The following is a 14,184-nucleotide window of genomic DNA, read 5'->3' as shown; positions in this document are numbered from 1 at the left end:
ACACTGATGACATCTATTAAACAAGACAAGAAGCAAGGAATTAAACAGAGACAGAATCAAATTTGACTCAATGAGGAGAAACACCTGTACCCTTGTACAGTGTCACCACGCTCTGACGAAAGATTGCACACTGCCTCTTTTATTTGGACTTTCCCTGATTAGATGGCAACAAATGTTTCTAAGGGAGTGGGGGTCATAAACAGCCGTCACCTTTGTTGCAAAACAGTTCAAAGAAAATGTCGCCTGGAGGGGAGTCTGGTCCTGCTTTCTCTCCGCTTTGTACAAACCCCGTTTCCATATGGGTTGGGAAATTGTGTTAGATGTAAATATAAACGAAATACAACCCATATTCAGTTGAATATGCTACAAAGACAACATGTTTGATGTTGAAACTGATAAAACTTTTTTTTTTTTTTTTTACAAATAATCATTAACTTCAGAATTAGATGCCGGCAACACATGACAAAGAAGTTGGGAATGGTGGCAATAAATACTGATTAAGTTGAGGAATGCTCATCAAACACTTATTTGGAACATCCCACAGGTGTGCAGGCTAGTTGGGAACAGGTGGGTGCCATGATTGGATATAAAAGCAGCTTCCATGAAAAGCTAAGTATTTCGCAAACAAGGATGGAGCGAGGGTCACCAATTTGTAAGCAAATTGTCAAACAGTTTTAGAAAAACATTTCTCAACGAGCTATAGCAAGGAATTCAGGGGTTTTACTATCTACGGTCTGTAAAATCATCAAAAGGTTCAGAGAATCTGTAGAAATCACTGCACGTAAGCGATGATATTACGGACCTTTGATTCCTCAGGCGGTACTGCATCAAAAACCGACATAAGTGTGTAAAAGATATCACCACATGGGCTCAGGAATATTTCATAAAACCACTGTCAGTAACTACTGTTGGCCGCTACATCTGTAAATGCAAGTTAAAGCTGTACTATGCAAAGCGAAAGCCATTTATCAACAACACCCAGGAACGCCCCCGGCTTCGCTGGGCCCTAGCTCATCGAAGATGGACTGCTGCAAAGTGGAAAAAGGTTCTGTGGTCTGACGAGCCCACATTTCAAATCGTTTTTGGAAATATTCGACATCGTGTCATCCGGACCAAAGGGGAAGTGAACCATCCAGACTGTTATAGGCGCAAAGTTCAAAAGCCAGCATCTGTGATGGTATGGGGGTGTATTAGTGCACAAGGCATGGGTAACTTACACATCTGTGAAGGCACCAATAATGCTGAATGGTCCATACAGGTTTTGGAGCAACATATGTTGTCATCCAAACAATGTTATCACGGACGCCCCTGCTTATTTCAGCAAAACAATGCCAAGCCACATGTTACAACAGCGTGGTTTTGTAGTAAAAGAGTGCGGGTAGTTTCCTGGCCCGCCTGCAGTCCAGACATGTCTACCATCAAAAATGTGTGGCGCATTATGAAGCGTAAAATACAACAGCGGAGACCCCGGACTGTTGAAGGACTGAAGCTCTACATAAAACAAGAATGGGAAAGAATTCCACTTTCAAAGCTTCAACAATTAGTTTCCTCAGTTCCCAAACGTTTATTGAGTGTTGTTAAAAGAAAAGGTGATGTAACACAGTGGTGAACATGCCCTTTCCCAACTACTTTGGCACGTGTTGCAGCCATGAAAGTCTAAGTTAATTATTATTTGCAAAAGAAAAATAAAGTTTATGAGTTTGGACATCAAATATCTTGTCTTTGTAGTGCATTCAATTGAATAAGGGTTGAAAAGGAATTGCAAATTATTGTATTCTGTTTATATTTACATCTAACACAATTTCCCAACTCATATGGAAATGGGGTTTGTACCAAAATATATTTTCAATACTTTTCTAAATAAAGGGCACCACAAAAAAATTGGCATTATTGGCTTTTTTTGAACAAACACACAGTTCTCCTCATTGAATTAAATTGAACCCTGTCTCTGTTTAATTCCTTGCTTCTTGTCTGTTTAATTGATGTCATCGGTGTTTGAACCTGACATGTGTGACAATCATTGGTCCTTTAAACCAATATATATCAATATGCTAAGGGGGGTTTATGTTTAGTAAAACCTTGTTCTTTTTTTTTTTACAAGTGGAACTAGGGTTGTCACGATACCAATATTTTGGGACCGGTACCGGTATCAAAATGTATATATTTTCGATACTTTTCTAAATAAAGAGGACCACAAAAAAAAAAAATGGAATGATTGGCTTTACTTTAACAACAGATCTTAGGGTACATGAAACATATGTTTATTATTGCAAATTAATCCTTAAATAAAATGTTGAACATACTAGACAACTTGTCTTTTAGTAGTAAGTACAAAAACAAAGACTCCTAAATAGTCTGCTTACGTATGCAGTAACATATTGTGTCATTTGCACACCTATTATTTTGTCTACTTTACGAGGGACAAACTGTAAAATATATTAATATTTGATTCAGTCCATTATTCGTATTATATTATAAATCTGTCCCAAACTGATTGGTATCCAACCTCAGATTTCACTAGACTACTTTGGGACGGCATGGCGCGGGTTGGGAGAGTGGCCGTGCCTGCAACCTGAGGGTTCCTGGTCCAATCCCCACCTTCTACCAACGACGTCACGTCCATTGTGTCCTTGAGCAAGACACTTCAGGTACAGTTCCACCCTATGTGGGTTATCTGTCACATTCACCATCTAAAAACCAAATGGGAACAATAAAAGCTGTCCTTTTTTTCAAAAACGTCAACAAAACCTAAGCACATCTTTACTTATGCAAACATATCTTTTTAATATTGTTTTTTTTATTTCCCCAGTCGCCTTATTACTTATTCATGGTTGTGTGCAGGCATGACAAGGTGGTACGTGGGGAAACAGAAGACCGGTTAAAGCCGGGACGTGAAGAAGGCGGTGATTTTATTAGGATCTTCTTCTTCTGAGTTGTTTCAGACGAGTGTAAACATGTGATACAAAGTAGCTTATGCTGATATGAACAGTATTTATAGTTTTATTTTTTTTGTATACCTCTGTGATTATTTCTTCATCTAAAAAGGAATATATGAACACTCCATCAGTCAGCATCGTAATGAGAGCAGACATTGCACAGTAAGTGATTGTTTTATTACGTTCATAGTGTGTGTGTATCTTGTTCAGCACTTAGCAATACTGCTCCATGATCCTTTAATTTCACTAAAGCTGGATCTGTTTAGCACACAGCTTCAAAAGCTTGTAAGTCATCCTCTTTATGTTCAGGCTCAAAAACAATAGTTTTGGATCCAGTGATGGCTTTCATTTAGTCTGCCATTATTAGTACTGTTGGTGTTGTGAATGTTGTGATGCGTCTGGGAAATTATTACGTCGACATATACTTGAAATTAGCAAATACTTAGAACATGTACAAAAAACCATTAGAGTGTTTGTAGGCCTGGGGCCGATTACACATTTGACTTAACGATGTATTGGCCCTACAAATTATTTCCGATAAACTATATTATTGCCATTATTTTTATGAGACCGAATTAACATTGATGTAATAATAACACACATTAATATTGCATGTATATCTTATCAAATCCAAAAAACATTACTTGATTTTCAAACACTGATTTTTTTCTACACCAAAATTTTCTGCCCTGATTTTTTCTAGACTTAATTTTAAAACACTGATTTTTTTCCGCACCGCTTTATTTCCACTTAATTTTTATACACTGAATTTTTCTGCCGAGAAATTTTTTCACACTTAATTTTTCTGTCCTGATTTTTTTACACTTCATTTTTACTCTCTGAATTTTTCTCAGCTGATTTTTTTCACACTTAATTTTTATACACTGATTTTTTTCTGCATTTATTTTTTTTTACACTTAATTTTTATACACTGAATTTTTCTGCATTGATTTTTTTTTACACTTAATTCTTATACACTGAATTTTTCGGCCCTAACTAATAGATGACCATAGTAACTAATTAGATGACAATATTAATTAATAGATGACCATAGTAACTAATTAGATGACCTACGTAACTAATTAGATGACCATATTAATTAGTAGATGACCATAGTAACTAATTAGATGACCTAAGTCACTAATTAGATGACCATAGTAACTAATTAGATGACCATAGTAACTAATTAGATGACCAAAGTAACTAATTAGATGACCAAAGTAACTAATTAGATGATCATAGTAACGAATTAGATGACCAAAGTAACTAAATTGATGACCATAGTAACTAATTAAATGACCATATTAATTAATAGATGACCATAGTAACTAATTAAATGACCATATTAATTAATAGATGACCATAGTAACTAATTAGATGACCATAGTAACTGATTAAATGACCAAAGTAACTAATTAGATGACCATAGTAACTGATTAGATGACCATAGTAACTAATTAGATGACCAAAGTAACTAATTAGATGACCATAGTAACTAATTAGATGACCAAAGTAACTAATTAGATGACCAAAGTAACTAATTAGATGACCATACAGTACTAACTAGTACATCATGCAAAAGTGCAGATTCCAAGCCCTGAAATACTTGGTATAGTTGAAGACTTAGAAAAGATTAGTGCACATCGTCACGGCAGCTACACTTTACATCTTCCATCCATCCATCTTCTTCCGCTTATCAGCGGTCGGGTCGCGGGGGCAGCAGCCTAAGCAGGGAAGCCCAGACTTCCCTCTCCCCAGCCACTTCGTCTAATGTCCGGCGGCCCAGATTGAAAAACAGATTGAAAAGCTTAACAGGCCTTAATCTGCCCAGAACTGGTCTACGGTCCACCCACACCCCTGTTTTAAAAGTCAACTTCCACGCACCGTACCTTCTGTACAAGACGCTGTAGAGGACCTTCTCCCCGGGGAAGGAGGGCTGGGCGGGGTCCCAGTGGAGGATGTTGTAAAAGTTCTTGGAACAGAAGCGCACTTTGCCGTCGCCGCTGGATAGACGAGCTGCGGGGCAAAAAAGGGCAAAGTGAGCAAAGTCTACTTGAGTCATTAAGTCGGCCATCCAGATACTCAACGCTCGCTGTGCTTCGAGTCAACATGTTTAATCAGTAACACGCATGGCAGACATCTTTCCTTTCACTCCTCCCACACGCGAAAAAAACTCAAAACACGACGACGTCGTCTTCATTCATTTGCCCGTCACGTCTCGGCTAAAATGATCAAGTTTGTCACACTCCGTTTTAATATCTGTGTGGAGAGGCGGAGCCGACGGTCCGACAGAGCGGCAGGGCATGCTGGAGCCCTGCCCAAGATGGCGGCGAGGAGGCAGAGAGTGCGAGCGAGCGGCGAGGCGCACCTGGACTCAATTAATGTATCAGCAATGTCGACTCCTGCAGGCGCTGGCGGACCAGGTGGGGGGGGACACCGAGTGTCCCCCCCCCCCCAATAATAAAGACAAAGAAAAGGGTGAAGAAAAGGATGAAGAAAAAGACAAAAAAAGGACAAAGGAAAAGACAAAGACGGAAAAGACAAAAAAGACAAAGGAAAAGACAAAGAAGACAAAGGAAAAGACGATGAAGAGGAAGAAATAGAACAGGCGACAAAGAAGAAGACTGGCGGCACAGGTGGTCATGCGTCTTCACTTCCCATTCCCGAGAAAAAGGAGGGGAGTAGGATCAGCCGGTCGGAAGCCCGGCTTGCGTCTGGCGATGGAGGACTGTGGAGAGGCGGAGCCGACGGTCCGACAGAGCAGATGGCGGCGAGAAGGCGGAGAGTGCGAGCGAGCGGCGAGGCGGGGCGTGCCGGGAGCGACGCTACAAGCGAGATCAGGTGCGTGGAGCACACACCTGGACTCAATTAATGTATCAGCAAAGTCGACTCCTGCAGGTGCTGGCGGACCAGGTGGGGTGGGACGGCGAGTGCCCCCCACCCCCCAATAATAAAGACAAAGAAAAGGGTGAAGAAAAAGATGAAGAAAAAGACAAACAAAAGGACAAAGAGGACGAAGAAAAGGACAAAGAAAATGAAGAAAAGGACAGAGAACACGAAAAAAAGGACAAAGGAAAGGATACAGACGGAAAAGACAAAGGAAAAGACAAAGAAGACAAAGAAAAAGACAAAGAAGGCAAAGGAAAAGATGATGAAGAGGAAGAAATAGAACAGGCGACAAAGAAGAAGACTGGCGGCACAGGTGGTCATCCGTCTTCACTTTCCATTCCCGGGAAAAGGGGGGGGAGTAGGCTCAGCCGGTCGGAAGCCCGGCTTGCGTCTGGCGATGGAGGACTATGGAGAGGCGGAGCCGACGGTCCGACAGAGCAGATGGCGGCGAGAAGGCGGAGAGTGCGAGCGAGCGGCGAGGCGGGGCGTGCCGGGAGCGACGCTACAAGCGAGATCAGGTGCGTGGAGCACACACCTGGACTCAATTAATGTATCAGCAAAGTCGACTCCTGCAGGTGCTGGCGGACCAGGTGGGGTGGGACGGCGAGTGCCCCCCACCCCCCAATAATAAAGACAAAGAAAAGGGTGAAGAAAAGGATGAAGAAAAAGACAAACAAAAGGACAAAGAGGACGAAGAAAAGGACAAAGAAAATGAAGAAAAGGACAGAGAACACGAAAAAAAGGACAAAGGAAAGGATACAGACGGAAAAGACAAAGGAAAAGACAAAGAAGACAAAGAAAAAGACAAAGAAGGCAAAGGAAAAGATGATGAAGAGGAAGAAATAGAACAGGCGACAAAGAAGAAGACTGGCGGCACAGGTGGTCATCCGTCTTCACTTTCCATTCCCGGGAAAAGGGGGGGGAGTAGGCTCAGCCGGTCGGAAGCCCGGCTTGCGTCTGGCGATGGAGGACTATGGAGAGGCGGAGCCGACGGTCCGACAGAGCAGAAAAGCACGCTGGAACCCTGCCCAAGATGGCGGCGAGGAGGCGGAGAGTGCGAGCGAGCGGCGAGGCGGGGCGTGCCGGGAGCGACGCTACAAGCGAGATCAGGTGCGTGGAGCACGCACCTGGACTCAATTAATGTATCAGCAATGTTGACTCCTGCAGGCGCTGGCGGACCAGGTGGGAAGGGGACGGTGAGTGCCCCCCCTCCCAATAATAAAGACAAAGAAAAGGGTGAAGAAAAATACAAAGAAAAGGACAAAGAAGATGAAGAAAAGGACAAAGAAGACGAAGAAAAGGACAAAGGACAAAGGAAAAGATAAAGACGGAAACGACAAAAAAGACAAAGGAAAAGACAAAGAAGACAAAGAAAAAGACAAAGAAGGCAAAGGAAAAGATGAGGAAAAGGAAGAAATAGAACAGGCGACAAAGAAGAAAACTGGCGGCACAGGTGGTAATCCGTCTTCACTTTCCATTCCCGGGAAAAGGGGGGGAGTACGATCAGCCGGTCGGAAGCCCTGCTTGCGTCTGGCGATGGAGGACTGTGGAGAGGCGGAGCCGACGGTCCGACAGAGCAGAAAAGCACGCTGGAACCCTGCCCAAGATGGCGGCGAGGAGGCGGATAGTGCGAGCGAGCGGCGAGGCGGGGCGTGCCGGGAGGGACGCTACAGGCGAGATCAGGTGCTTGGATCGCGCACCTGGACTCAATTATTGTAGCCCCTCTCGAGGTATAAAAGGGGAGAAGGAGGAGAGAACGGGGCAGAAGGAGATGGAGAGCCTGCGGCACATGCGGCGCACGAGAGACGGAGAGCAAGAGGCAGACGAAGACGCGGCCGACTGAAGAGCGGACCGAGGAGAGAGCAGTGGAGAAGGAAGGAGCTGAAAAGCGACCCGACCTAACATGCTCAAGAATGTCCTTCCTGGGTGGCCAATGGAACCCACACGACAGCGAGAGTCCGTCACAATCTGCAGCATTGAATACATAAGCCACATATTCACCGTGCTGAGTTGTTAAAATGGTGTCACCTTTAAATGTTATCGCCTCTGCGACGGGTCGAGACAAAACACTGCAAGACGACACACCTTGTCCAGCAGAGATTAGCTCTTTTATTGGCGGTGTGATGACTTAGTCAATATCACATCAGGCCAATTCTGCTTTTTATTGACCACCATCATGAGAAACATCCAAAGCTCGGCGCCGTTGTCCTGATCAAACAAACGACTCCTCTTTGGGGTATATGCTTCATTTAAGCCAAGGGTGTCCAAACTTTTTCCACTGAGGGCCGCACACTGAAAAATCAAAGCACGCGGGGGCCAAGTTGATATTTTTTCATTTTCAAAACCAATACAATATACACTTTTATTTTTAAATTGTTGGGGCTCCCTCAAGTTAGGTCTTAAGGGCCCAGAAGGGTTTCAGTCTTAAACAAGGTTCAATGTAAGTCATATATATCATTTTTTTCATAAAGCATTGAATCGCTAATTCTACTTCATTATTTGTTTTACATTTTACGATCTTTTTGTTGAAACCCTCTTTTTTGAGGCAAAATACAAAATACACAATATTTTTCCCAAAAATATTTTCAAAGTGAAATATTTAATGTGAAGTAATTGGATCCCTAAATAGGTCAATAATTCATAGCAATATTTATATTAATTATTATTATTAATGTTATTTTTTATTTTTAGCAAATTTAATAGTGTGATGTTGCGCTATATTATGAACGAGACAGGGTGTTATGTTTTATTTTGAAGTATTGGTTTTATTTTGAAGAACCGGATGTCCGGTGCAGGAAGTGACTGCGTTTTTTTCGGGTTTTACTTCCTCTTCTATCGGACTTTTGCTGATGAGTTACCGTAATAGTTCTTCATTGCTCCGTGTTTCTTGTGTAAATATTATTTCTAAACTTTCATAATACTTTGAAAGTTAAAACATTAATGTTGTAGGTATAAGTGATGTGTTGTTTTAAGTATTTTTTTTATGCACAATTTTCTTAAGTAAGGATTAGAGCGTCGAATGTTTGAAATGTTTGGTCATAATTACACATGGTATTTACGCAGGTATCACTCCGCCAGAAAAGTAGAGACCTGTGTATGTGTTTCATGTTTCCAACAAAGGTATGTGGATTTGTGTATTATTATTATTTTTTTTTGTGATAAAACGATTTTGTTGATGTAACTTAAACTATTATTTTTTTGTATGAATGAATGTTATTTCCTCTTCTATCGGACTTTTGCTGATGAGGTATCACGCCGCCAGAAAAGTAGAGACCTGTGTATGTGTTTCATGTTTCCAACAAAGGTATGTGGATTTGTGTATTATTATTATTTTTTTGTGATAAAACGTTTTTGTTAATGTAACTTAAACTATTATTTTTTGTATGAATGAATGTTATTTCCTCTTCTATCGGACTTTTGCTGATGAGGTATCACTCCGCCAGAAAAGTAGAGATCTGTGTATGTGTTTCACGTTTCCAACAAAGGTGGCCAATAAATGATGAAACGACAGAATGGTGGAGTGTCTCCTACTTAAAAAACTACACAACGCAGAATAAGACTCACTACACAAAGACAGTTATTAAAATCCACTAAAATCCTTAGGGATCCAAAAGTGACTCTCATAAAAAGGTCATGCTTTTTTTTTTTTTTTTATTCAACACTTAAATTTCTATATAAGCTTCAGATAATAAATTGTAATTGGTTTAATATATTTATAATAACAATCAACAGTATAATTAGTATTAGTATATAATTAGTATGGAATTTTTTTTTAATTTTCATATTTTTCATGTTTTTATGTTTGTTGTATTTGTCCTTTTTGTCCTTAAATCGATCAATAATTTAGAGCAACATTGATTTTTATTCATTATTATTTTTGGAGAAATTATTTTAAAAAATTGTATTATTAGAGTCAACAATGCAACTTTTTCTCGTCGCATTTCACCTATTCACTCTTTTATTCCACTTTTTAATTTAAAAAAAAATTATATATATTTTAGTATTTTTAGAATTATGTGCTGCGGGCCGGTAAAACAGTTGGAGGCCGCAAATGGCCCCCGGGCCACACTTTGGACACCCCTGATTTAAGCCAAGGTTGTTCAAATGTTCAGCTTTATACTGAAAAATCAAAACTTTCCGGGAAAAATTTAGTATTTATCATAAATCACCAAAAATGATTCCCGGGCGTGGCCACCGCTGCTGCTTACTGCTCCCCTCACCTCCCAGGGAGTGATCAAGGGTGATGGGTCAAATGCAGAGGATAATTTCGCCACACCTCGTGTGTGTTGTCAGAATAATTTTGTGGAGAGGCGTGGTCGGCAGTCCGACAGCGAGGCAGGCCACGCCGTAGCCTGGCCCAAGATGGCGGCGAGGAGGCGTGGTCGGCAGTCCGACAGCGAGGCAGGGCACACCGTAGCCCGGCCCAATATGGTGGCGAGGAGGCGTGGCCGGCAGTCCGACAGCGAAACAGGGCACGCCGAAGCCCAGCCCAAGATGGCGGCGAGGAGGCGTGGACGGCAAGCGAGGCGGGGCGCGCCGGGAGCGACGCCGCAATCAAGATCAGGTGCGTGGATCACGCACCTGGGGACAATTTAGTAATCTTCTCCCACTGTATAAAAAGGTGACAGCCGTGAACATCGGGGAGAGAGGGGGAGAGGCGAGAAGGAGCAAGAGGGAAGCTGACGCTGAGAGAGAAAGAGACTGAGAGCGCGAGAGAGGCGACGACGCCCGAAGCAGAAAGGCAAGCGGAAGAGCGAGCGGCAGACAGAGCAGCTGAAAAGCAGTCTTTGTTGAAAAATAAAGGCTAAACGTGCCGTCGCTATGTCCTTCCTTGGCGGTCCTTGGAACCTGCACCACGGCTTGAGAAGTCTGTCACAAATTGTATGTAAGTTATCACAAAACTTTGTGTTTCCATGAGTTGCCAGCGAGAGGACAAAAGCTGTCTTTGATCTCACCAAGCAAAAGGCTTGTAAAACTCCACTGTGTACAATGGGAATCGACAGGAAGGTGTCGGTTTCTTTGATCTATTGTAATCCACAGGAAGATCTTGTCTTGACCCAAGGTCTACAAAGTGGTGAAGAAACAGGACCTGACGCAGGCTCCAGGCATCTTTTTTGTGAACTGTTTTCTGACCAAGGGAGACGGGTGTTTACAACCCCCTCTCCCCTTAGACACAGCTGTTGCCATGTAATCAGGGAAAGTCCAAATAAGAGGAGGCGTGCGACCTTTCGTCGGAGCGTGGGACACCATTGTACAAGTGTACAGGTCTACGCGTTTCTCCCCATTTAGCTAAATGGAATCCTGTCTCTGTTTAATTCCTTGCTTCTTGTCTGTTTAATAGATGTCATCGGTGTTTTAACCTGACATGTGTGACAATCATTGGTACTTAAATCCAATATATAATAATATGCTGAGGGCTTTTATGTTTAGTGATACCTTGTTCTTTGTTTTTACAGGTGGAACCAGGGTTGTCACAATACCAATATTTTGGGACCGGTACCGGTACCAATATGTATTTCGATACTTTTCTAAATAAAAGGGACCACAAAAAAAATCGCATTATTGGCTTTATTTAAACAAACACACGTTTCGCCTCTTTGAGCTAAATTGAATCCTGTCTCTGTTTAATTCCTTGCTTCTTGTCTGATTGATATCATCAGTGTTTGAACCTGACATGGAACCAGGGTTCTCACGATACCAATATTTTGTGACCGGTACCAAAATGTATTTCGATACTTTTCTAAATAAAGGGGACCACACAAAATAGCATTATTGGCTTTACTTGGAAGAAAAAATCTTTCGGTGGATGAAACTTGTTTATTATTGTAATTTAGTCCCTAAATAAAATAGTGAACATACTAGACAACTTGTCTTTTAGTAGTAAGTAAACAAACAAAGACTCCTAATTAGTCTGCAGTAACATATTGTGTCATTTATACACCTATTATTTTGTACACATTATGAGGGACAAACTGTAAAAAGTGATTAATAATCTACTTGTTCATTTACTGTTAATATCTGCTTATTTTCTGTTTAACATGTTCTATCTACACTTCTGTTAAAATGTATTAATCACTTATTATTCTCTTGTTTCATACTTTACATTATTTTTGGATGATACCACATATTTAGGTATCGATCTGATACCAAGTAGTTGCAGGATCATACAATAAAATATAATACCTAATACATGAAATACTGATGTAAAGGGTAGGTGTCGCGTTGTTTTCTGTTTTAACATGTTCTATCTGCACTTCTGTTAAAATGTAATAATCACTTATTCTTCTCTTCTTTGATACTTGACATTAGTTTTGGATGATACCACACATTTAGGTATCGATATGATACCAAGTAGTTGCAGGATAATACATTGGTCATATTCAAAGTCCTCAGGTGTCCAGAGGCGTATTTACAGAGTTTATGAACATAATATAAATTAAAAAATATTTTGTGATGCCAAAATATATCGATGTAATCATAGTAGTATTGATGAGATAAGCTCCTGTACTTGGTATCATTACAGTGGATGTCAAATGGTGTTTGTTTACATTGTGACGCCAGTGAGCTATTGTATCCTGTAAGAAACTCACTTTATCTGTCGCCATGGAGACAAGGATCAGTGATTCAGAAGTAGCCAAAAAACTGTTGGCCGCTAACTAGCTAGCCATGTCTTAAATCATCTCTTTCTGAGGGTGTTTCCGTGTTATAACTTCACCTTTATCTTTACTTTTTACACCAAAATGCGTCCGTTGTCCCTTTTCTGTCTACAGACTGTCAGGCTTGCCACTGACAGTTTGTTTGTGTTTTAGATTTTCCTCTGTGTGTGTTTAGTAGTTCCTGTTTTTAGTTCCTGTCAGCGCTCTTATTTGTTCTGTTTCCTGTTTTTTTCCCTGTGCGCTGTTTTCCCTCAGCTGTGGCTGATTGGCACCCGGCCACACCTGGTGTCAATCAGCCCGCTCCTATTTGACCTGCTTTGCCTTCCAGTCAGGGCTGGATTATTGTCTTGTCGATGTCGCTCTTGTCGCTCCTGTCGTTTTGTGCGGTGTCTTGTATTTTCAGCGTAGCGGTAAGCTATATCCGTTAGATGTTCTTTGTTGCCTGCTTCCAGTTTGTTTTGTACTAGACATCACGACTTCCGTTTTCCTGCTCGCTACCCGCTGGCTTCAATGCTAGACCCTTTTTGTTTTTGCTAGCTTCCATGTCAAGCTCCTTTTATTCTCTAGCTCCCATGCTAGCTCCCTTAGTTTGTTATCCTCCTCGTGCGCGCTTTTTGTTTGTACCCTTTGTTTGTTTATGTCTTAGTGTTTTAAATTAAATCATGTTTTCCTGCAAAAGGCCACCCTCCTCTGCATCTTGGGGTTCGTCACAAAGTAACTCTGACACACACTGTGTCTGCTTGTAAGCACTCTGTGTGCGTGCGCTGCCGAACATGCTCCTCTGCTCGTAAAATCAGCAATGTCACGACGTGACGATGACGCGCCGTCATGCCCATTAAAAAAAAGGCCTTGTACTTTTTAGAAGCGGTATAGTACCGAATGTGATTCATTAGTATGGTGGTACAACTCTAGTTTGAAATAAAGACTGTATAGTAGCAACTAGATATCCAAGATGAAACTAGTATTGGCTCATAACATACAAGTCAAGAAATTTCAAGCCTTCTTTTGATATCATTTTGATGACCATGGCTTGCAGCTTACAAAAAACTGTGACATAACATTTGGGGTCTACAAAAAACTGCAAGCCATGACCAAAATGATAACAAAGACTTGACATATCTCACTTTGCATGGAATGACTTCACATCACATTTGACTTGAATTGCTAAAAATGAATGTACTTTTACACAATATTCACATTTTTTTAAGGATCATTTGAAAACTGAATCGTGAAATTTGTTCACACTGCAGGTCAATTTCCATTTGATTACCCATAGGCGACCGGTATCAGATTTTTGTCACGTCTTTGTCAACATTGGTATTCCACATTTTTCATATCCGACCCAGGCCTTTTTCCTATGTGGAAATAAATTGGATATATAGTACAGTCCAAAAAAGGGAAGAAGATTAAGAGCTATTCAGTAGGATTTAAGGTCCAGGCTATTGAATATGCTAAAAAGAACAGTAAGCAGCTATGTTATATTAATATACCGTAGCTGCGTGTGTCAAATATGAGTCATTAAATGACTCCCGCCTCCTGGTGGTAGAGGGCGCTAGTGATCCTTCTTGCGACTACTCGGCTGCAGAAGAAGTGACAACAAGCAGCGAGAGTGAACGTTTATTTTTTTCCTCTCGCTTGCACTTTTAACATGGAGGATTACATATCTAAAATAAAACAGTTTTCTAAACTGGACTTTCAATCGA

General features: G+C 41.2%; 1 protein-coding gene across 1 annotated transcript in view; it reads right to left on the bottom strand.

The window, feature by feature from the left end:
• ifnlr1 (interferon lambda receptor 1) overlaps nt 1–14,184 on the bottom strand; it is a 33,284-nt gene that overhangs the window by 17,843 nt on the left and 1,257 nt on the right. The window contains exon 2 of the mRNA XM_061915172.1: nt 4,826–4,952. Within this exon, the coding sequence (XP_061771156.1) occupies nt 4,826–4,952 (127 nt within the window). The remainder of the gene's footprint in view (nt 1–4,825; nt 4,953–14,184) is intronic.

Source organism: Nerophis ophidion, linkage group LG11, assembly GCF_033978795.1.
Source record: "Nerophis ophidion isolate RoL-2023_Sa linkage group LG11, RoL_Noph_v1.0, whole genome shotgun sequence".
Classification (NCBI taxonomy): Eukaryota; Metazoa; Chordata; class Actinopteri; order Syngnathiformes; family Syngnathidae; genus Nerophis; species Nerophis ophidion.
Note: the sequence above shows the minus strand (reverse complement) of the source record. Positions and strands in the feature narration are given on the sequence as shown.